General features: G+C 36.6%; 1 protein-coding gene across 1 annotated transcript; it reads right to left on the bottom strand.

Moving 5' to 3' along the window:
* Positions 1-887: 887 nt before the first annotated feature.
* LOC129950839 (uncharacterized) lies at positions 888-24,923 on the bottom strand. The gene is made up of 3 exons (XM_056062757.1): positions 24,871-24,923; positions 23,084-24,794; positions 888-1,133 (listed from the first exon to the last, which is right to left on the bottom strand). The coding sequence occupies exons 1-3, from the start codon at positions 24,921-24,923 to the stop codon at positions 888-890; spliced, it is 2,010 nt and encodes a 669-aa protein (XP_055918732.1).
* Between the last annotated feature and the right edge of the window lie 877 nt (positions 24,924-25,800).

Raw genomic sequence — 25,800 nt, 5'->3', positions numbered from 1 at the left:
AGGTTCGGGATAGGTACACAAATAAAATACCACCCTATATGTTGTTTGGATTTGGATGGACAAAGAGTAGAGTTGTAGATCAGAGAGACGATGATGACGACAACAACTACGACGACGACGACGCGACGCACAACAAACGCAAACGTATAAACGCAAACTCCAAATCGTTTCAAAAGTGCCGATAAACCATCGAACCGAATATGATGAGGGCAGTGCCGGCCGTCCCGGTATGTTGTCTTCGTCGCCATCGCAATCACCAACCAGTCCAGTCCAACATGCGATGATCACGATTGCGATCCTGATCCGATCAATTCGACTGCTAAGAAAAGATCGATGCAAGATCTCGCATCTCGCACTATCTGTACGCGTACACACCGCATTGATCCGATGGTCCAGTTAGCCGCCTCTGCCCCCTTTTGTAGGTATAGATAATACGTATATCGTAACATTGCCAGCGTGCCAATGCCCGCCATTCAATCGAACAGAGTCCCCAGTGAAAGATTTGTCACATGTCAAAATCAATTAAAGCCAATCCTCTTCACAGGGGGTTCGGGTTCGGGCTCGGAAATGGGCAATCGGCAATGGCTCATGGTCGTCCCTCATATCACATCGCACATTCGAGGATAAAATTGATGAAGTTAGGTCAGCATGCTTACACGATTCATTGAACATCGGGGCTGTTTAAATCTCAACTTATTCTGCGGATTACTTGTTCGAGAATCGAGAGTAATCCCGCAACCATCATCATCCCAATCCTTATCCTGATCCCAGTAACTGAGACAAGGGAGCAAGCCATCACCAGTACCATCAGTAACATTGCGATTGCATGCGCATGGCCAGGCCCAGTAATACCCAGACCCAGACCCTGGCCCACCAGCACCACCACTTCACTCCACTGTCAAATTATTGTTCGCACCCAGTCTCCCCCATAGCTGCAGCAGTCCCGTCTTCCGTCGCTTCGCGTCATCGTAGCCATACGTCAGTTGAGTGAGGGGTTTTGCAATCATCAGAGTTAAGTCTTGCCGCTGCCACCGCATAACAACTCCAGGACCAGCTCCAGCTCCAGGTCCAGCTCCATCACCGTCACAGTCACCGTCACCGTCACCATCATCGTCATCGTCATCTTCATCGCGCTTGCAATTCAATTTAACATTTCAACATCGCGGATAATCTCGCTATCACATGGCATATTTAGCCCACTGATGTCCAAGTCGCGTATCGCTTGCGGAATTTGGAATTTTATCTGTGGTTCCGCAGTCTATCCCGCCATCAACCATCGTCATCTCCATCTCCATCTCCATCGTCATCACAGTTCCCTTGATGATGGGCTGGATGGCTGTCTGGAATTCCGATTTTTAATTAAGTGCGTTTTCACAGAATTTTTGTTTTGATTACGATGATTTAAATGAAATTGAAAGGCAAAATTTGGAGATTTGATACCTCTACATCATCCTCTGCCTCTCTTTCGACCCTACCCGTTTCGGCCCGCTCTGGGTGGCCGCTGTCAACGGCGCAATCGAATAAAGGAAATGGTTATAATATTCGTACATTATGTATATATGTTTTTTTTTGTTCAATTTTATTTTTCATATGTATGGATATGCCACATCAGTCGTGCCAATTTTGAAATATGTAGGTTCGGTTATTCCATTCCACGCATACACTGATAAAAAACTAAGCCCTGATAATTCAAAGCTTATCTAAAAGATTTATCAATACAGAACTTGATTTCAGTGCGTTTTAAAATAACTCATATCCACAGAAATATCATACTCAAAAATGACAGTTGTAATTTGTTTTTCTTTGATAGATGTCATAGTTTGACGTATGTAAATTACCGTAAGAGAAAGAGAAAGACACACTGTTGTGTAAAGTTTGATCATATATCTATTGTATGCAAATTTTCGCCAAAAGTTTTCATTTGCGACAAACTGGCGGAAGTTAAAAGAAGTATTAACCAAATTGCTTAAATGGCGCCCAACGAAAGGCTTAACACTGTTTACCATAGAAACATGTTCAAAAGGAGTTTTATTTATTGTTTTTCTGTCAGTGTACTCATTTTATGATTTTTGGGCTTTGATTTGTTAGGTACTCGACACATATGAGGTCACCATCAGTTGTGGCGGCGGGCGGCGGTGGTGTTGGGGCAAAAAGCCCATGACGGATGTGCGAGTTGGTACTTTTATGCCGATACGGTAATTATCCATTGCCTGCGCATTGCATTTTTACCTTATACCAGCGTAGTAGGCACTGTGAGGTAGGTATAAGCTGCATTAAATTACAGCACATACGTGAGTGAATATGTAGGAATATAGAAACGCAAAAAGCGACGTTTTAATCGCATTTGGCGAAACTTCACTTCATTCCGTTTAAATCGTTTAAGACGGACAACTGCGCACTGTGGCATGACCACAGTGACCATCTCATCTTGAAGAATACGTGCATGTCATTTTAGCGCGAGCACCGTAATACTCAGAGCAGTCAAAGCAGCCATCAACATCATCATTGGCAGGCATCGTGTCGTCGGTCGTATATAGTCGTCTTCGTCGTCGTCTTATAACTCAGGCATCATGAATCAGGCATCACTATCCGCAATCCGCATCCGATCCGCCAAGTGACTTAGTGCGGAGATGTGTACCGATTTAATTTAAGAGATCGTGATTAAAGTTGGAAGCCGCTTGATTTATTTACCTTTAACATTTAAGTTTTGAGCCGCTGCGCCGCCACCGCCGCTGCTGCTGCGGCCGTCGCGTCGCAACGCCGACATAGGCCATTCGCATTAGATGGAGATGCCGGTTCAATGGGCTGTTTGCCAACTTGCACAGCCTGCCAACAACAGTCACATCACAGATAGAGAGAGAGTGAGAGCCTACCTATAAGAGCTCAGAGCTCACAGCTCAAAGTTATCCATGGAATGCGCCCGTCTAAATGGTGTTGGCGCTGAAAGTGTATCTCTCCATTGGTGATACAGCTACTAAGTACATATCTCCAGTTGACATCTGGGGCTTGATGTCTTTATACGAATGCCATAAGCTCTTGGGATGCATGTCCGACCTATCACATATCAACGCGCTTTAGATATCTGTAAGTCTCTGTACAGTTTCGAGTCGCATTAAGTCGCATTCTCCACCGTGTTGTTATATGCTCCTCACCTCTGAAACCCGCCGCGTTGCACCACACCGCTGCCGACCGGTGCGGTGGAAAGATATTAAATTGGAAATGCGTGCTGTGCAGGGCTTATGAGTTGCTACGACGCGACGTGTTGCTGGTTTGTTTTTGTTTTTTTTTTTGCCTATAGATATATATAGATAGAGGTACCCATGCTATGCCCCATGGGAACGCGGTTCTTGTTTGCGCAACTTGGCTTAAGTCCTTGGGCTCGATGACGGCCGAGGGAGACTAAATTACAAGGATTTAGCTTACATGTTTATATTGATTGCGATAGGCCGTTCAATTAGAGGTCTTGTGAGTCATTTAGTTGACAAGTCAGGGGCCCACAAATTGCAACAATTTACAGTGCGCGAAGCCTGGTGTGGCATCTCTTTTTTGTTGTTGTCGCTCTTGTTGCAAGATGAGCTAGCACACACTAGTGATTGGGGGTAATAAAGGTTATCTGCGTGCACATTTTATTGCTGCGCGATTACTGCGATTCGATAAGGAAGCCACATTTTGCACTGCGTGCATAGAATTGTTGCAGCAGTCGCCGTCGCTGTCGCTGTTGATGTTGATGTTGCTGCCGCAACAACAGCATCAGAACAGGCAACATCATCAACGGCAATGCCAAAGTTCACCAGCAGCAGATATGTTTATGACGTTTGTTGCATCTTAAGTGTGTGGAAAATATAGTTGACGTGTCAAGTGATACAACACGCGATAAATGTCGCAAGTTCAATGAAGAACGACACTTTAAGATCTCAGATTCATTTCACCCACTGTTTATGTACAGGACACATTATGGATAAGGGTTTGATTACATATGGGAGAAAAGATGATGACGGGAGTACGATTACAGCACATATCATTTTCAAGGTTGTTCAATAAATTACGAAAAGTTATATTCGCACATTTTTACCTAAATACATGCGAACAAACTTATCCGATTAAAACAACAAAAACAAAATGCCCTTTATTAATTCCTGTCATTTTATAGTTCCCATACAATAAGGAAACATGAAATACAAATTAGATTCCGACAAACAATGTTGATGAGATTCCATGAAGTTCTTATGCCAGAAACTGATAGAAAAGTCACCTGTCACTTTGCATATAATCTGTCAAAAAAATCATTTAGAGTCTCCAAATTCAATGCAATTTAAGCCTATTTGGAGATTGGAAACTTATTGTCATCTCCATAATTATATCCTCTACAAAAGTTTTTAGGTTAAGGAAACAGTAAAATTCTTTCTGTCAGTTAAAGTAACGACGTATAGTAAATCGCAAACTGTCAAAAAATGTCTCCAACGTTATTTTTCTGAAAAATCAAGTGGAGAATTTTGTATGCTTGTTTGTTAACCTGAACCATTCAGTCAAATGTCACAATTTTGCGCGTGAACGTAAACGTAAGTACTGCTGAAAAAGATGTAAAGGAAAATTTCAAAAGAGAAGTATGACAAATTTGTCTGACCTGCGCACTTTTCTTCAGGCAGTTTTCATATTTTATATAAGTCTTTAAGTTCATTTTGACGTCTCATGGTTAAAACGTGAAAAAACAGAAAGTAGTCAAGTGACCTTCAATCGCAATCTTGGAGACTAATTCGCGGGTCCGTAACGTGAAACTTTGCGGTTACGAGAGGTTGGTTTGTTTGACAAGTAGCGCTGTTTTGTTGAAACCACAGCTGGTTTTGAAAGAAGTATTTAACCCATTACTACATCAAGCCAAAATGGAAACAACAGCAGTGTTTATGTATGTAACGGTGTCTTAAAATTGAAGACTTGAGGATTATCATCACTCCAAATACGGCACTTATCCCTTCAACCAAAAGTAAGCGAACAGTACTTTAATTTTTATTTGGACAATTTGGAAATGTTGTTCACGCATCAGCCTATTCACGTCGAAATGTAAAACAAAATTTAAAGTACACCACTTGACACCTGACTTAATGGATGTCAATTATTACATTGTTGCCACCTTAAAAACCACTTGTCATTTGAGAAGTCCGGATCAATATTTTAATATTTCAGGAATCAGGCAAACATGTGAAATGCTCTTTACCCTAAAGTTTGTCATGATTTTTCTCTTGACGAATAACTTTTGAAGTATTTTACTTGTCATTTGTGCCAATTGTCAATTTCTTTAAGAACAATTTCCGAACGAAATTTTCACTTTAAATTTGACACATTGGCAATACTGCTACACTTCCTTCAAATTGGCGTCGCAGTTGTTGACAAAACAGCACGATCCTGCGATGATATCATAACATAACATCGATCGCCGTAAACCGCATTCCTTAAGGGCTCCACAATATAAATCTATTTTGTAAGTACCTAGTCAAGAGATTTAAATCAGATCATCGCCTTTACAAAATACCCCTTGTGGGCAATCCTTATACTTATTTTGCATATAAAAAACTTATAACAACTTCACATTCAAATTGAATCAGTTTAGCAGCCTATAAGTTTAAAAACAAATACTGCCCGCTGCCTATCGTAGCACCCATCTGCAATCTGCATTCACGTACCTATATGGCAAGATGAATGGACCTTTTAGTTGACACTATCACTTGCTTAAATCGGATTCGTTTTGAATAAGGGAATACTTATGTATAAGAGGAGCCCGTTTCGGGCTACATAGTCGCACTGGATGTATGGGATGGGATAGATATATTGAGTGCCCCTCAATAAAAATCTATACCCAATCACCTCTCAAGCGGTATAATGGATTTGACGACAAATTGCCCTCAAATGAATCTGGTGCGCGGTTGATGCTGGTGTGTTTGGTTAGCATGGCGGTTGCGGAGGGGCGCGCAGAATTCCAGGTTGGGAAGAGTTATTTTGATTTTGGTTCCAGATATCGCGTCAGCGAACCGATCGAACACGATCGGGCTTCGCGATGACTGACTAACTACACCGGAGCTGACCACATCCATCCATAGGTGATAGTCATCGGGCATATAGCATATCGTCCCGCGATGGATATGCATTGTAAGCTTTTCCTCTTCTAGGGCCTGTGTTTTGGCCTGATACATGATGCTTGATGCCTGATGGTAATGGAAGAGGCTACATCTTAATGTTCTTCGTTGACTTCTTCTTCATCGTCATCGCCATCGTCGTCATCATCGAAGCGTTTAGCTGGGTCGGTCCGGGTTGGGTTGGGTAATTTTCTTATTTGCTCGGACATGGTAACTAATTTCCACTGCCCGCCTCTTCGATCAGGTACGCAGAACTATTTTCCAACAAGCCACCATAATTACGTGTGGGTCTGTTGCATAGATACGGAGCGGTTGTGACTATAGAACGTGTGATTTATTTCAGTTCCTTATCTCTTCGGGAACCTTTTAATTAATTTACCTCTGCACTAATAGTTTCTCTGTTTGTCCGATCATGAAATTCCCTTGTTTGTGCGTTGTGGTGGTGCTTCCTTCTTTAATGTCTTTAGGTACCTAACCCATAAGGGTTCTGTGTTGTGTTGTGTTTACCCAAGGCCTGTGTGGTTGTGCATATTTGCATTCTAATCCGCTGCGCGTGGTTTTGACGTTTATTTATTTTGTTTCCTTTTTTTTTGGGTCAATGTCAATCGACATTCTTAATGGATTGAGTCTATTTATCATCGCAAGCTGACCGACGACGACGAAGCGACGCGATGACACCGCCGACCAACGACGACGACATGATGACTAAACGGACAAATGTCCTTTCGACACCCAACTTCCTCTCGAACAGAATAAATAATTGACTATCTACGCGTAGTTTGTCAGAGATCGCGATAAACTTTTGTACGAACGAATATATTAGCCGCCTTTTGAGAAGGCAATCGATTAATTATCCCTTATGGCTTCGGGACAGTTTTGGGACAAATGCGACTTCACAAGGTGTCACCTGACAAATTGAATGATTCGATAATTGCGTGAGAGCTGTCAGATTAAGGTGCTTGTCGTCCATTGTGGTTCCATATCCCCAGTCAAAGTCGCTAAACAATAACAAAATAACAACCATGATGACATTCTGTGTATTACCGCACAACAATGAGGGCCCTTTGACGTTTGTCTGGCGGCAATTTGTCAGTGAGATGACGCTGATGGTGCAACGGTGGGAAAACTCATTGGCCGGATGAGCGCAGAGCATTATATAGAGTGTATTTATGTTCTTATTGTCAATCAATTACTCATTGCACCGCGTTGCGTCGTGTCGGTCGGTGAGATGTCCAACTTACTCTATAGCACCCAAGAAGTCTAATTGGAACTCTTTATAGCAGTTAATGTAATGCTTGCTATAATCCTATTCCTATGCCATCATCAGGGAGTGTGGTTTAAGTGTGTGGAAATTCCTGCCCTGGAATCAAATTTCAACACCATGACTACAATATTAAAATAATTTGGCTAAATAAAGAATTAAATATTTCACATTGATTTACGAACGATGCTTGGCTGCTTGAGGCTATCAAGATACTTTGCGCTTCTGACGCCCACTCAACTTAGCACAAGCCTTGCCATGGAACCAGCATAGTTCCGTGTTCTACCCAAAGGCTTGGTGAATGAAACACATTTCAAATTGACGCCATAAAATTGAAAGTTATGCGTTTCTTCTAATGCAGTCTAGTACACTGATAGAAATTATGCTGTCCCGGTTGGTTTCAAGACGCGAGAGGTTAAATGCCAGTTACTTCAATAAAAGAATGATTTGGCTTCTTTTAAACCATTTAAACACCATTTTACTTAAAATAAAATCATAAAACGGCTGCTTTAATCTGAAGTAATCTGCTGAGTTCAGATTTTTGACGTTTCAACTTAATTGGCCAATTGCCCATATTCCAGGCTTGTTTGCGTTGTTTTATTCACGAACTGTCACTGTTAAGCCGTGTTTAGATGTGCCCAACCGTTTGAATTAAAAGGAATTAATATTTGACCAAAGAGAAAAGATTGCAGTTTTGGAACAGCTGGGAAATGTCTACGTTTTAAAAAAACTAATAGAATGATGTGACATTTGCAACTGTCATGACGTTAAGGGTTTTGTCAATTCCTTTCTTTTCATGAACTGTCACATTTAAGAGGACTGTTTAGATGCATCTCTTTTAAATAAAGGGAATCAATATTTTTCTAGTTTAGAACTTGAAACAAAAGAGATTACAATTTTGGAGTAGCTAGACAGTTCTTATGTATTAAAAAAAATCTCACAAAGTGATCATGACATAAGGATCTTATGTCAAATGTTCTTATTTTATGCTGATAAACGTTTTCGAGACAAAATAAGATGACAATACGGTTTGAAGCGATAAAGATGTACGACGATGGGGATTCGTTCTTCATTTTTGCATTGAACCTGTCAATTAATTTTGTATCATATTTGTTTGAATGGTTGCCATTTTCCTTTTGACATTCCTGTCAGTGTATAGGATTCATACAACTTTATGAAACCTCAAAGAATTCCCATGCCAACCGCGGGTGAAAAAGTGGTTTTCCGTACACTATATAAAGAGTATTGGCTCCAGCACATTTTGGCCAGATTGAAGCCTCCTGGCTGCGAATGTGCTGATTGCCCTCCACTTATGTACGCAAAGCCTAATCTTTAATCTACACGGCCATAGGCGCAAATTTCACAAGGCAATAAAATTTCTCTTGTCGCCCTCTATTGGACACTGAAATGAAATCCATGTTCACAGTTTGTACATTTAACACAATCATCTCATCAATGGACACCAGTTAAACATATGTGAGCAATGGATTTTATGCCCCAAAAAGACGAGTACGACACAAGTCGTTCCTCGCGCGACCATACTATGTGACGACTATACGCGGAGCGGAGGAGACGACGAACACGCGCGGTTTAGTGCGGTGCATTCGGCAATTGGGTAACGAACGAACGCACAACACAAGGTGGATGCAACACAGCGGAGTGGAGCTAAAGCTGGTGGAAGGTGATGTTGACGGTGAGACTTGGTGAGACGCTCGGCGAGACCATTAAAAGCCAACTTAATAAAAGAAAAAAGAAAAGATCTGAACAACGTAACGTATTATACACACATGATGGGCCAACAATAAAACGAAGGCTGTTTTATGTGGACTCGCTGGCTGATATGGAGGAACAAGTTTTCTCCTTTGTTTGTGCAATGGAGCTATGAATTTCTGGAGTGTTCCGTCTCCTTGTCTGGGGCACTTGGATTTGGGATTTCTATACTCAAGTACGACTATAAGCCCAATCTGAATCGAAGTTCCAGAGCAGAACCGAACCAACTTAAAGCTGAAAACTGGTCTATTAATTGTTTCGAAACAAGAGTAATTACATTTGAATTGAATTTCGTCTAGCGTAGCTAAGCTAAGCGTGTGGGGTAACACATTTTAGATTGAAATTGGAATTGGAATTTGAATTCGAATTGGAATTGGAAGTGTGGATGCAGCCATTGTTAATCGGCTATTAAAATACGATTGAGTTACATGTGTCACTTGATGTCATTAAATCGATTGGTATAGTGCTTGGTTTTGTTTGTTGTATGATGGCTTGAGATGTGGTATAGTCTTGGCTTTGTTGTGCTGCGTCTTTGAGGAATATATGAATTGTATGATGGAGACGGAGGAGAGAGGTTTCTATAGATTGTATTATATGGAAGATGATTGGTGAAATCGATTTGTTAAGCTGTGCGTGGGAGTTCATTATGATTTTGATGTAAAGAAGAAGTGTTTTCTTTTATTCCTTCAATCTTTGAATAATAAGAGTGCGTATAGTGTTGAGTGAATGTAGGTACTCTCGGGAACAATGCGGCTGCCGAATATGGTTTTTGAAGTTTTGTTACTCTGTTGATTTTCGTATATTTTTCATTATATTGTTGATGTTTGTCAGGATGGTTTGAATAAGATGTGATGTGTAGACCCCTAAGGGAAGTTCAACAATCCATTGAAAATAAATGGGAAATAAAGACTGAAATAATGTTTTTGATTGTGTATATAGTGCCTTAGAAACCGTATTTAAACACCTTGAAAAAGTGTTATCAATTTGGAAAAACTTTTGAATGTATGCATCATAAATCGGTAGGTTAGCTGGGTCTGATAATACTGGTCGAAAAAATCACGTTATTTCTACGTAGAACAAACAAAACAATACTTTTTTAAAGCATTAAGATGCACTGAATTCGAATATCGCTTTTAAATATTTCTATTACATCATTATGCTCCTTTAAAAATGCTAAAGACAACAAAAAACGGTATTTTAAAGGCTTAGTTAAAACTCAATATATCTCCTTAACTGTGTGATGATCTTGTAAAGTTCAAATTCTCATTGGTTATGAATATTTATTTGACTCTATGATTTTTTGAGCCAAACCTTAAATTTAACACTTTCATAGGTTTTAAAAATATACTGTGGATACTTTAAATGTGTAATGCTGATTTCAAATCCGAACTTTTATTTTCGCTATTTGATCAAGTTATAAAAATACCCGTTTAACCTTATTTTAATTTTGGTTTTGTTTCAAAAACTGGTTATATCTAATAAAATTGTTTAGACCTTGGGTTTGTTACAAAAACTTACTTTCAAACCGTTCTGACTTTTTCTGTGAATGAGGTCAGTGAATGCGTACAATAATGTTTTTAAGCGATATTTTACGATAACATCTCTTTTTTTCAGAGTCCACAAATGGATTTTCCCCTGCAGCAATTTTTAAGTTATAATGAGTTTTGAAAACATGCAAATTTTTTTGTTAAAATGCGTAAAGTGAAGAACTTGACCTAAAAGTCATCAGATATTTGTTAATAACAAATAAACTTTTTGAATAAACTTTCAAAGAAAATACATTTTCCAAGATTTGTTGAGTTTTGAGTCCCACAAATTGGAAAAATGCAACATAAGAATAAAAGCATTCGAAGTTTTAAACGTGAGAATAGTGATGTATAATGTTACAATAAGGAAACCTTGTACGTAAAGGTTTATTTCCGGCCATAATCTTTTTGGAACATCAATTTTGAAGTCCTAGAGAACCATCAAAATTTCGAAACTCAAATTTCTATAAGCCTTGTATGAGAGCAATAGAATAAAATTAGTAAAAAACTATCACTAATTGCTTTGAAGCTAATTTTTATTTAAATGATTTTTTAATTTCTTGCAACTCAAGGTCCTAACTTCAAACCAAATATTTAGTGACACTTATATTTGAATCTTATTTTAGCCCAAATAATTTTTGCAAATTTGTAAAAAAGCTCTCTCAACTACAACTTATTAATTTTTCACTGGTTTAAAGACTAAATGCATAGTTTTAAACTACGGATGATTGAGGGCTTAGCTTTTTTCAAAATTGGAAAACTTCGATATTTTTGTCTACGTTAAATATTAATTAAACAAATACTAAATAAATTGGGTTGCGCAACATTCCGTTGAGAACTAGGGCCTAGTGACTTCCAACTCTCAACCATTCCTGTGTGTTAGCACAGTTGTCAGGGATGAATAGGACTTACTTTAAGCCGAATCCAAACGAGTAATTTGAAAAAAAAAACACTTTTAATATAACATTTCTAGTAAATAATTTAATAAATAAGAGTAAATCACATAGTACAAATCGTAAATAGTAATTAATATCAGCTATTAAGTCTACAATAGAATTATTCGAATATGTACAACTAATATCATCAGCGAAACCTGAGCCTTGAGAAACACCAATATCTATATCAAAAGGTCCACTGAACGAATCTCTAATTTAAACTCTTTGTCTTCTACCCTTAAGATATGAACAAAACCATTTGATAACGAATCCTCTAAACCCAAGTTTTTCAAGTTTAATTAGTAACAGATCATGATTAACAGTATCAAATGCCTTCTTAATATCAATAAAGATAGCAGCTGCGAATTTTCTACTGTTGAGACTGGTATAGACCTGGCTGCAAAATTGAAGAAGTGCGTCTTCCGTTGATCTGTCCGATCTGAACTCAAACTGATTTCTACTGAAAAAGTTAACTTTATCCATATACGAAACAATTTTGACTTTCATCACTTTTTCAAAAAGTTTAGAAAAAACAGGAAGGAGAGATATTGGCCGATAATTATTAAGATTTTTAGAATCACCTTCTTAAAAATTGGTATATCGTCAGCCATTTTTAAGCTGTTTGGAAAAATTCCACTATAAACACGATTATTAAATATATGGGCCAATACATCAACGAAATTAAAAGCGATCCTTTTCAAAAAATTGAAAGAAAAATTGTTTTGGTTTGCAGAATTTGAGCTATCCAGGGAATTAATAATTTTATATAGCTCATAAGAATCGATAGGCTGAAATAAAAAGCTGTGTTGAGACCAATTTTCTTTATCAAAACAATGTCTTGAACTGAAACTTTTGCTTAATGTTGTAAAGCCAGCAGTCTTAAGCGTATCGAGGGCAACCCCTGTGAAAAAATTGTTAAATATGTTAGACATATCTAAAGAAGAGTTTTTTTTATTTTTATTTATTATATTATATTATTATATTTTTATTTATTCAATCTTAAACCTATCTTAAAGCTAGACAAAAATTCATAAAACTAGCCTAATTATCCATAACTTACAACTAACTTAATTTTCCCATACGGACACTCTAAGCTAAACTATAACACTAATTACTAATGCCTTTCGGCCTTAAGATCTATTTTACTTCAATTTAAATTTTATTTGTTTTGTTTTTATTAGAAAGTTTTGAAAAAACTAATATCAATAACCTTTTTTATTTATTTTTACTTACAAACTACTTAAAATAAGGTCCTTAAATAAAACTTAAAACTAACTTAAACTACCTATTCTACCTATAAACTGCTTAAAACTAGAACAACCACAGCAGCAAATCAATGTTTTTTGTTTTTATATTTTACTGTCTTTTTTGTACGTATTTTTTTTTTAATCCATGTTTTTTTTTTTTTTTCTTTGATTTTTTTTTTTTTTTTTTTTTTAATTTTTTTTGTATTTTTTTTTGTGCCACCATGCCTATTCTACTTAAAACTAAACCCAAAAACTATAAAACAAGTATGTAAGCCGGCCAAGGCTTAAACCCCATCCCGACTACCCATTATCAAGTGCCGATTGAAACCACCAAAACTGGTTCTCCTGCTTCACCCTATCAGTTCGGTCCCCTTCGGACACAGCCCTACTGAACCGAAGGAGCTCTGCTCCGCCTTGTGCCATGACGTCCCGATTGTACAGGGGGACGTCATGGCACAAGGCACATGTGAACAGTTACAGTTCATGAAAAAGAGCAAATCAAACAAACCATAATCCGTGGAACGGGCCTATTAATAAGAAATTTCAGATACTCCATGAACTGTATGGATTTAGGGAAATAACTGAAAGTGAAAAAATGAAAGAGATTGAGATCCTTTATCTTTTAACTAAAGGAATTCAAACCCAAGATTTTCCCCTCTATAGTTCCACCTCAAACCACATTTTTTCCTGGGAAATTCGTCCCCAATCTTACGTTTTTTTTTCGAGATGAAAATTCCATTTAAAAGAACTCCATAAAATGAACACATCTAATTTGCCAGTGACCAATGATATGTCAAAAGTCATATAAATTTAGCAAGTTCTTAAAACTTGATGCAACCATCTTGTAATTTTAAGTTTAGTACAATTTAAGGGACATTAAGATTCTAAAATAATTAAACATTAAAAAAATCATCTCTTTCGTGAAAATTGGCCTAAACATTCTACTAAATCAATAAACGTTATACTTTTATTAACTTAATCCTTTTTGTGTCAACCTAAGAAAGGAAGCCTTAAAATTCAACAATTTATTTGGAAAAGTCTGTTTCATGTAAGAATGTGTCAGAAACATTTAAAGTTAAACGTTTTGATTAAATCAGATTTTCTGAGAATTCAAGGAAACATATCAAAACATTGCGTAATTATATATTCAATCAGCGAGAAGTCTCATTTTAAATGTTATATTCATCACGTATAAGTCCTATATTAAATTTAATCAAGATCGAAAATTAATCGTTTCGTTGTCTTTTAATGGCCTATTTTAGTATAAACCATGACAACACATAACTGTTGATGGGTGTTATTGACTTATCTTTTAAGCCCTGACTAACAATTAAATGTCAACAGAGTAAGTATCGAAAGTTTAATGAATTCTTTAAGTGGTGAGCATGAGGGAAATTATTCATTGCCATAAGAAAACGAATAAAAAACATTAAACGGTTTCTTTCGCATTTGAATCATCATAAAGATAAAACAAAACCAAAATCAAGAGTAAAAAAAGTTACGCAATTATTTGGTTTTCCCAAAAATATTCATAAGAGTATCTATAGAGGTTGGTAAAGTCTTGAATCGAGGGTGATATTGTTATTTTATTATGTTGGGGAATTTAACTATTTCGGGGGATTCATTGAACTACCTCTACAGTAAATAGTACACATTATACTTAGAGAGCCAATAAAATATTGATATACAACTTAGATAAGGATTGAGTTATTATTCTTTTTAGGAAATCAAACATCTGGAAATGACAGAGGCGCAATATTTTAGAATTCCATGCCAATAATATTATAAATTCGTGATGTACCGACTGAATATGTCTTAGATGTTGGTTAAACCTTGTCATTATAAAGATTATCTCAAGACTTAGAGAGAGAAGAAGAGAGGTCTTTTAAGTCAACAAATAATTTTATAATAAAAACAAAAGCAATCATTATTGTCAACACCGTTTTGGTTGCCGCCTTTGCCGACTTGTGTACCTACCATAAAGATTTAAATGTATTTAAAAAATGTGCTAAATGTCACGTTCGCTTTGGTGTTTGGTTTTTGAGTTATCTTTGAAAAGGCTGTGAAATAAGATTCCAATGGATTATTGGTATGGAAATGTAGATTTTAAATGATATCGTTATTTGATAAGTATGGCTTTTAGTTTGAGAATGAAATTAAATTTGTAGAGACTTTGGCAATAACGAAAGTGACTTTCGATTTCATCAAATAAGGAATCTTACAGGGGAATGTTGTGGACATTTTTCGGTGTGGAAAGTTCTTATCCAATTCCTCATTACTACATAATCATTGTCTTACTTTATTTAAACTAATTTGCAATGAAACAACATTCAATTCTTTAAAAAAAAAACGAATTTTGAATCTTTCTGATAATCTTTTCAGTAAAAATATTGAGTAGATAAAGTTGCCTTTTAGATCAATTTCAATTTTTTTTTCTTGGTAAACGAACTGAAGATGAGGAGTTGTATGATCTTGCGAAATAGTTTGAGGGATGCATCCAATACTTTGGAATTGGAAAGCCAAACATAAGTATAATGGTTTCGATTTTTAGATAAAAATTAATTAATCTTTACGAGCTCTAATCCGTTTCTAGTTTTTTTTAAAAAAAAACTTCACGCTATCGAAGGATGCTTTTTTGATCTTCTCCTAGCGAACAAATTAAAGTCCTGCTAAGACATTCGAGCTGTGCCAAACGTTTTGAAACTAGCAAAAGGGCTCAGATTCATGTGCACATGGGAACTGCCAGTTGAGTTTGGGAAATGATTTCAATAGTGTCATTGCACAATCAACTGCATCGCTTGTTGTAAAAGAAGTTCTTGAGGTAATCGAAAAGCATGTGTTCCCAAAATGGATAAAATTCCAATTCACTGAAGCTCTACTAATTATGTCTCACTTTGTGCTTGCTACAGGTTGGGAGCATCCTTTGGCGAGTTCCACGCCCGAGTTCTATATCTTGTTCAATAGACCATTTTTGACGAAATTGAGTTAAAAAATCAGTTTTTATAATTCCAGGGTGTTTTTCGATTGGCGCAAACCGTGTTATTCTATCTCATTTAGTTTTCAAGTTATGGAGAACTGTTTTGTTCAATAAACAACTTTTCTAACCATTTTAAGTATCACTTTTGTTCAATACACCACCATTCATTCTTTTTGTATCATATTAAACAATTCATATTATATCTTTAAAATCCTATCTTCTTATTTCTTTCTTGTTCAATATCCACATTTATGTATTTTTTGTTCAATATCCTTATTTCTTTTTTGTTCAATGTTCAAATTATTTTGGTTACAATTTACTCCTTATTGAACAAAAAGATAAAAATTTGCTTATATGTATGTATAAGAACAAGAATTCTATTTTATTCAATATCATACAAGATCACCATTGTTGAGCTCAATTTGGTTATATGAGGAGCATCTTCAAATATTCAGTGCTTTTTGGGTCTTAAAAAGACGATGAGAAAGGCCAATTTTATTCCAACTTCGTGCAAAAGACTTCAATCTAAAAGAAAAAAAGCGCAATGGTGGTATTTCGGAAAAAGTTTAGATTTATGTATTCTTTGGGAAAATGCAATAAAACATTTGATGTCTGCCAAAAAATTTGTTTGTCAACCCTTGACATTTCTCAAAATCGGATTTACTATTTTTTTGCAACAAAATATATTGACACGGGTACGTATTTTCTACCTAAACATGGAAAATTTGTCAAAAAATCACACTAGAACAAGATATAAACAAAGTTAAAGAACATATATAATCTATTCCAGTAAAGGATTCGCACTACTGCCGAGCAAATACTAAAAAACAATATCTCGAAACTGGCCTTACTTTAATAAAAACGTAAAAAATATATGTAGAGACAGCGAGTAAAAAAGCTGTTTCTTGTAGTATTTATCGGAAAGTTTTCAATGAATCATTCAATTTGTCATTTTTTAAACCCAAAAGTCGTTCAGTGGTTATCGCTTATGATCTGCAAAATGTTTTTTCGCTGCCGAAAGCAAATGCTTCGAGCTACTTTTATAGGCGTAAATGTGCTGTATATAATTTGACGGGATTTTGCCTAAATAATAAAACCACCTACAGCTACTGAAATAACATAGCATCTGGTATTTTGAAAAAAGTTGTGGAAGATCTTCCAGAAACAAAAAGGATAATTTAGTGGTCCGATGCTTGCATTCCGCAAAATAAGAACAGAATGGTATCCTTAGCCATTCTTAAATTTATGAAATGTAATACCAGTATTGAGACAATTACACACAAGTATTCTGAACCAGGCCATTCGCCAGTGCAAGAAGTGGATGCTGTGTACAGTGGAATCAAAAAATACTTAAAGGACTTGGAAGTTTACAGCCCCGTTTCTTTGATAAAGATTCTGAACGGAATGAACTATAGCAAAATTAAGCTTAAAATTTCACAGCTTTAGAAAGCTAGCCTGGATCTTAAAATGGTACCTTTCGAAGATTGCAGACGAATATAGAAGCAAGGACCTTCTTTTCTTGTATTATAAGACAAAACATATTTTCAAACGGTTAGAATCGCTAAAACTATGAGAGGCTCAAAATGTTGAAATGTAATTATCAACCCTGGATAATAGAACTAAATCTAGCCTAAAGTCAATTTTTACTAGAACATCCGTAAAAATAAAACACAAATTTCACCTCTAAATGCTTAAAAGCTCCTCATTTAAAATTAAAATTAATTTAAAATGAACTTATCTAAGCATTTAGAAGTGAAATGTACGTTATATTTCTACGGATGTTTTTGTTAAAGTCGACTTTAACTAGATCTGCATTCTTAATCAGGGACATTGAGTTCTATTATTTATTTTTATATTATTAACTTAAGCTAATAAGAATTTTTATATTTAAAACGAAACAAAATACTGTGAAAGAACAAACAGTAAAAAATGAATTAAAGATTGTTTCTTATTTTTATTTATATTATTTTTAAAAGTAAAATATAATTCATATATTTTTTTTAAATAAATACAGTGAAGATATGTTTTAATTAAGTTAAAATGATAAAACATAAAAAAGTACATATTTTTTTTTAAACAATGCAAACATACGAAGATATTCAAAATATTGTTGTCTCCTTTCATAGTACCCTTCAGAGAACCTACTGAAATCTGATTTGACTAATGAAATTGTTATTGTTCAATTTAATACAAAATACCTCTAATTTCCTATAATATCCTTGTTAATTTCTGCTTTGTTCAATATTAGGATTTTTTTGTTCAATGTTCACCAATTTTATCAACTTATCTTCACTTCATATAACTTTGTACAATATCCAAAATGATCTCTGTTTGGATTTTTATTTATCATTATTTCAGAACAGAAGAAAAAAGAAATTTGTGAATTGTTTTTAAAACAAAATTGTTAAGGTTTTCTGAAAAACATCACTTGCAAAAATAAATTTGGTAAAATAAACAAAAGCGTTCAATCTGGACTTTAAAAATCGATTTCCTAACATAGAACAAAATAAAACTCAGGTGACGAACTATTGACAGTTGACAGTCACAATACCCTTTGATTAAATTGATTGATAAATGTCAATTATCAATTGAAAGTTGATCTTCGCAATAAGGGTCAGTATTTTTCATATAGGTTAGTTAATTGGATGTGAATGTTGACAACAAATAAAAATACATAGTTAACACGTAAGCCTTTCTAGCTCTAATTTAAAAGTAAAATACGCTTAATATGATTTTCAAAACATTTGGATGTGAATTTGAACTTGGTAAAGGTTCTTAACTAAGACATATTTTTTCTGAAAACCAAACAAATTTCAAAACGTAGACTTTTAGCAAATACATAGAAAATTTAACTACATAGCAAATATCCAAATAAAAATGAGTCGTTTTGAATTTCCCGTCTCTCTGCAGATTGCATAGCTCGTTGTATTTTTTTCCAAAAAGGTATTTAGAAATTGTTCAATTACTTCGTACTCATCTTCACCCCAAACTTATAAAGGTTAGCAAGGCGTTGATTTCGCAACTGATTCAAATATCTTATATTAAACTGATAACAGTCTTTGGGATTTGGTGGCATTTTTAAGAAGATGTTTGCAGAAATATGAAGTTGCCTTTAGTTTGACAATTACATTTTAGCTTCCTCTACTTATTTCTAAGGGATTCCCATTGAAGTATCAACTATTTCCACTGGGGCTTTATACGATGCTTGAGATGATCATTATTTTATATTGATTTTTCGATATAAATTTTTAATTCCTATCTGTCCCCTGAATTTTTTTTAAACATATTTTAAACTAAAATTTCTTCTAGATTGAAAATGGTGATACACATGTACTGTACATAAAATTTACTAAACTATTGCGGTTCTTTGTGATACCATTTTCAGAACCAATTTGATATTTAATTTTTGACAAGTGCAAAATGGTTTTTTTAAATTAACTTTTGTGTCCATAGAACTTTGTGTTTTGAATATCATTCATTTAACTTTTTAATAAGAACCAAGCATAAACCTTCTTTTTAAACCCTGTTTTCAATCGTTCCTGAACTTCAAAAAAAAATACTACAATCCTGCATTTTGTATTATGTTGTGCGCCTATTCCAATCTGACTTCTGACACCCAGACATTCTTGCTAAAAAACTAAAACTCATATTCCCAATGATGGATACCTTTAACAACCTCTGTCTAATGATCTGTAGTCTAGTCTTTTTAACATTTGGGAGTCAAATACGTGTCAATCAAAACAAGCAGACTTTATCCTATACTTCAAGTGCGGATTCATTAATCAAGAAGAGTGAAAGCGTAGGCATAGTATCAGAACACGCACATGTAACTCTTCAATTCTGCAACTCGCAAATTATTTTACCCCCAGGCAAAACATATTTTCCAATAGAATCGCATTGACAGCTTATAGATTCATTCTCGTGACGTAATTCATCAAACACCACAAGAATCTTCTAGCTTATAGCTTTGTGAAGATACGAAGAGACTTGACTGATGCCAAACTTAAACTTCGACTTCAAAAAAATACTCACTCGATAGGTAAATTAATTGCATTCGATTTCGCTGCACGAAACGAAACGTTTCAAGTTCGCATATTCGTTTTTGTATTATTGAAACTGCAATCTGCAACCCAGAACAGAACAGCGTCTTGCAAAACGGTTGAAAAAGTCCAAAACACACTTTAGCTTCATCTTTATAGAAATCAGGATCGGGAACATCACATTAATGCAAGTTAAACGGAAATGATGTTTTTATTTATTTTGCCATATATTCATCTCGGACATTTTTGTTCAGCAGCTCCTTCTTGACTGTGCGCGCAGTGGTTGTCTCGCTGCGCGGAAACAAAAACCGCAGGGGTGTTTTTCGACAGTATATCCAATCCATCCATATATCCCATATACCTTCCTATCGCTGAGAACTGAGAAGGCCTTAATAAGCTCCGGATCACGGATCACATCGCATCGCATCGCATCGAATCGAATCGGTCGGCGCACTCACTACACTAGGTATACAATATAATTGGTAGGTTTTGAATTCGAATGCGGATTCCGATTCCGTTTCCCATATACCTACTCCTCAAGTGCTGCTCACTGCTGTTTGTGTTGCTGTTGCTGTTACTGATGCCTGTGCTTTTTGTTATTCGTTTTGACATTTGGCAATGGCCCACCTATCGCCTCGCACCCGTACAAAGCAATTTCCAGCGAAAATATAGCCCAGCACTCATTTTAACATATTTCGTGAATTATGAAATTTATAATATCGTGTCTTGGGGGTGATCCAAACACACACAGTATGGTGGCTCACTCTGAACCTACTCTCTGCTTCTCGGCGCGGATTGAGGAATGTCCTCGCAGCGGGGGTTGACTGCCAATATCCAAATGCATTTACTACAGCGGCGGCAGTGGTAGCGGCGGCGGGATGAACCGACCGGACCATCGTCGTCGCGTTTGGGTAGTGGCGCGGTGTGTTGGCGACGAGACGCGAAGCTCGTTATAGGTGCTTCTTGCTCTTGGCACTTCGCCACTACATCTCCACCATCAAATTCTGGGACATGATTAAAAATATGGACACATGGGGAACTATCGAAGCAAAAATAATTATCCGCTGACTAAGCTCTCAGGTCGCAGTCAAAGTCGCAACCAACTGAATGAACATAGGTCCTACCGAAACATAATGTTCTTCCCCTGTTTAACGTCCTAGAGGTACAAAGAAGAACAGATCTCTCCGTTCCGCCGACCGATCATTGGCCATTCATCGTGATCGCTGGTCCGCAAGGTGAAATTTAAACACTTGTACGCGAATGAACACAATTTGTACACATGAGAGGCGAATTAACACTTTCTTATTGAGCCGTAATTGTAAGCGTATACGACGCACTGAGGCCCAGGGTGGCAGCGGACAATCGGTGCGGTGGATCGGCGGCAGCAGCACTCAGCAGCGTTGGACACTTGCAATGCCAAAGCCCGCATAAATCATAAGATCTGGTCGCTGGTTGGGCGAGTTTGGCGCACCGGTTCGAGGTCCTCGGTCCGGTCCCCCACGGAGGGATCAGATATCGCGAGTTCTTTTACTCCTGTTAATGATTTTTGAAACATGCGGCAATAATGCATTTCGAAATAAATTAAGAGTCAAATCAAAAAATTGTGCCTGGCATAAGGAATACGCCCGGCTACGACTACTAATTTGCCTGGGCGAACGATAAATATAATTCTTAAGCGAACATCGCTACTGGGATTCTATGGATAGTAGCAGCAGCGCCATTTCCACCACTTCTACCACTTGCACAACCATCATCCAGCATCAGTATCAGGCGCTGCTGGACCACTTGGAGTTGGAGCTGAGACGAGAATGATTTTTATTGCCACTGCGATCCATGTTAGACGTCCGTTGCGTACGGGTGTCTATGCTGGTTGGTGCTATGGTGCTATGGTGCTGATGCTGGGGCTTCTGGTTGTGGTGCTGGTGGTGCTGCTGCCTTTTACCGATTGGCGGTAGATCAGCTTTAGCACAGACTCAAAGCAATGGAATGCAAATAAATGCATTGCGCATGCGTGTAGTACATGCAGATTGGTCTATACAAATACTTAATCTTAGAGAAATAAATTTTACAAGAAAGATGTTGTGTTGACTTGGCTTGACGGCGCCATTGGACACTTTGGTACCTATACTAAGGAGCTAATTCTTTCTTTTTAATGAATGATGTATATCAGCTGTAAATACAGTAGCAATTATAAAGGATATCCATAAATCGTTTCGAGAAAATTTGAAGGAACAAAAAGATGCAGGATAAAAGGGCCGAAGACATTTATAGGAGGTATGGTTCAACAAGGGTTTGAAAGTGCAATTAAAATGTTCCCGGAACAAGAATAAAGTACATAATAGACAAATGTGTGCGTGTTACTAAAGCTTTGTTTCGACGACAGCTAATAACAGTAGATAGCGGTCAAGGGAAACGTGTGGTGCACAGTTTTTACCAAGAATTTAAACTATTAGAAGCTTTGATCATCTTCATCATTTAGTACTTAAAATTGAAAAGAATAATCAAAAGAAAAACTTAACAAAAAAGTGAGAAGTTCATAGTCGTTCACTCAGGCGTATACGCACTTTTTGATAACAATTTGCAGTTCCAGCGGAAAGGTAGTTGCACACTTTTTTTGAAAATAGATAAACTCTTGCAAGCTTAAGAGATGTTTGTGCGCAACTATATGGCAATGAATTAGCAAATCCGTATTCTCTTTTATTGAAAGCGATGCATCTGAACACGCCCATATAGTGACAGTTCGCGAAAAAAAACAACGCAAACAAACCTTAAACTATTGAACGGACCAATTAATTCCAGTTTTCAGGAACTCAAAAGTCTTATAAATTTAAGTAAATAGCACAAAGCAAATGAGCCCATTTAAATAGTTTTTAAGTTGGGAAATTTACTAAAATGGCAATTTTGTTTGTTTGAAGTTTTGCACCGCTTTTTGTTTTTTTTGAGTTTCAAAAAATCTCGACATAGAAAGCTTTTCTTTTATAAATATTAAAAAACTGTAAAGTAGGACAAATAATGCTAATTGGGTGGCACAACAATCCGTCAAAAACTAAGGCCTAGTGACTTACAACTCTCAACCATTCCTGTGTGCGATTAATGTTGTCAGGAATCGAGGGGACCTACAGTTTATATGCCGAATCTGAACGGCTAATTTAAGAAAGCACTTTTTCATGACAAGACAGCTTATGCCCAATGTTTTTACAAGATCGGTTGATCCAAAAGGCAATTCAAAGCTGACCTCGCAATCTTCTTTGGGGAGATCTTGTAGAAGATCTTTGCAGTTGGAAGTCCATTTCCGCAGTTTAAATCCTGCTGAAGCCAGCAGAGCGCGTGTTTCTTCACGCCTGATGCGAGTTTCGTCGATGGAATCACCTCCACTGATAAAATCGTCCACATACATCTCTTCTCTTACTGCTATAGATCCTTTGGGATAATTTTCACCTTCATCCTCAGCGACTTGGTGTAAGACACGGATGGCCAAATAAGGCGCACAAGCCGTGTCAAAAGTGACAGTCTTAAGTTTGAAGACTTTGATGGGTTGATCAAGATTATATCTCCAAAGGATAAGTTGGTAATATTGATCCGCATCTTTTACGAGAATTTGGCGGTACATTTTCTCGATGTCAGCTGTTATGGTGAATCGATGTTGCCGCCATTTTAATATTATATCGACAATGTTTTTTTGCAATTTAGGGCCGATCATCAGGTGTTGGTTTAAAGAAGTTCCATCATAAGTTTTTGCAGCTGCGTCAAAGACGACTCTTAATTTTGTGGTTGTACTAGATTCTTTGAACACAGCGTGATGGGGTAAAAAGTAATGAAAAGGTGATTTTAAAATTGGATCATCCAGATTTACCTCTTCCATGTGATTTAAACTAAGATATTCCATTATACATTGGCTGTAACTCGCTTTTAGCTTTGGATCCTTGTCCAATCGTCTTTCCAGAGATGAGAAGCGTCTGACTGCATTTTCCTTACTGAGTCCGAGTTCGGGATAGAATCCTTCCTTGAACGGAAGACCAACTTCATACCGTCCATCTGGGAGACGTTTTGTTGTTTTTGAAAAGTACTTATCACAGGCGGCATCTTCTTCCGACGGGTGAGTTACGAATGGAGTTTGTTCCATCTCCCAAAATTGTCGGATTTGCGTATCAAGATCGATGTGTTGAAAGAAGCTACATATGCTTTTCGGTGCTATCTCAGGAATTTTGCCTAATATAATATACCCTAAGTGAGTGTTCTGAGCTATAGGGGCAATTTCTTGCTCATTGCGGATTATATCCGGCAAAATGATTTCGGGATAAACATCTGAGCCAAAAAGTATATCGATTGGAGCTGGAATATGAAAATTAGGGTCTGCTAACTGTAAATCAGTTAGGTGTTCCCATGTGTTGTGTATCATTTTGTGGGCCGGAAGAAGGCCAGTCAACGACTTAAAGATGAACGCCTTGGTTGAGCCTTCAAACCTCGAATGCTTTGAAGAAAACATTATGTCAACGTAGTTTTGACTGGTGCCGTTGCTGACCTTCCCTAACCCTGATACCTTTACGGATGTTGGATGCCTTGGTAGATTTAAAAGCCTTGCTGCAGACTCAGAAATAAAAGTGGCATCTGAGCCTGGATCAATTAGGGCTCGTAGGTCTGCGAATCTCCCATCTCCAGATTTAACCCTAACTACAGCAGTGGCTAATAAAATTTGCGTACCATGGAGTCGTGAAGCATGATAATTGTGTCGTGTACTGCGACCTGGTGCATTATCACCCATTGGTTGGAACGCAGGAGCGTTTGGGTTATAAGCTACCTGTTGATCCTTAGGCTGGGCAACCTGTTGTTGTGATTGTGTTGTTGAAGTATTTGGATTAGCAATGGAATTGTGTTGTGTGTGTGAATTAACGTGCAAAAGTGAGTGATGCCTTTGATTACAAAAGTAACAGCTCCGGTTACTAAGGCAATCTCGTGTTGTGTGACTATATGCAAGACAGTTCTCACAAACTCGAACCTGTCGTACACAATTCCAATGAAAGATTTGTGTCAGTAAACATTTTTCGGTGGTTTTCAATCAGGAAATTATTTTCAATGACAGATATTTTAAATGATAGCTATAAACGACTTGCCAAACATATTCCAATGTTTGTTTTCAATGATGAAAACCAATGATAGCTATAACTGGCGCCTAATTGCACCTGGGGAGGTTGGAATCTGCTCTGTGTTGTGCCTTTGTTGTAATGTTCAGTGTACAAAATTGTCATGTCAGGGCTGTATAAAAAAAAATAGAATTTAAATTCCTACTGATAGTCATAAATATTCTTGTATTAATTAAAGGTTGCATTGTTTTACTAGACATGTCGTAATAGGAGTAATTGATAAATTCTCAAGAAGATATTGTTATAACAAGGAAGTTCTTCTTAAATTATCAATCAGTTTAGATTTGATATAAAATTGTGTGTCTCCTCAATTTCTGTCATTCTTTTTCTACAACGAAATTATTGGGATTATTGAAAGTTAAACATTATTGATTCCTGATAATTTCTGAGCTGATTCTTCAATTAACTCATTCACACTCTATTTTGTAAAGTAACACAATATTTTGTTTAAGTAAAATTCGTCTGAAATTTGCATTATTTCGCAATGAATATTAATTTGTCGAAAAAATACCAGAATACTTAGATTTCAAAGCATTTCCATTTCAGATAGTGAACAAATTACTGATAATCTCGTCAAAAAATAAATCACCTCCACGGGTAATTTACAGAACTCACAAGACAATATTGTTACCGTTTGGAGATTGCGTGTTTTCGAAAAATGTAAATCTATTAATTTTGTATTTCGTGCGTAGTTAACAACAATTTCTTATTCTTTAAACAAAAGAAAAACAAACAAACAATAAAAAACAAAGAGAATTAAAGTTCACCTCATAAT

Source organism: Eupeodes corollae, chromosome 3 (genome assembly GCF_945859685.1).
Source record: "Eupeodes corollae chromosome 3, idEupCoro1.1, whole genome shotgun sequence".
Classification (NCBI taxonomy): domain Eukaryota; kingdom Metazoa; phylum Arthropoda; class Insecta; order Diptera; family Syrphidae; genus Eupeodes; species Eupeodes corollae.
Note: the sequence above shows the minus strand (reverse complement) of the source record. Positions and strands in the feature narration are given on the sequence as shown.

Coding starts and splice junctions, on each gene's coding strand:
- LOC129950839 (XM_056062757.1), bottom strand. CDS start 24,923: ATGTTTACTGACACAAATCTTTCATTGGAATTGTGTACGACAGGTTCG. Junction 24,795..24,870: donor TGTACGACAGGTTCGAGTTT/GTGAGAACTGTC, acceptor TTGTAATCAAAG/GCATCACTCACTTTTGCACG. Junction 1,134..23,083: donor CTTTTGGATCAACCGATCTT/GTAAAAACATTG, acceptor TTGAATTGCAAG/CGCGATGAAGATGACGATGA.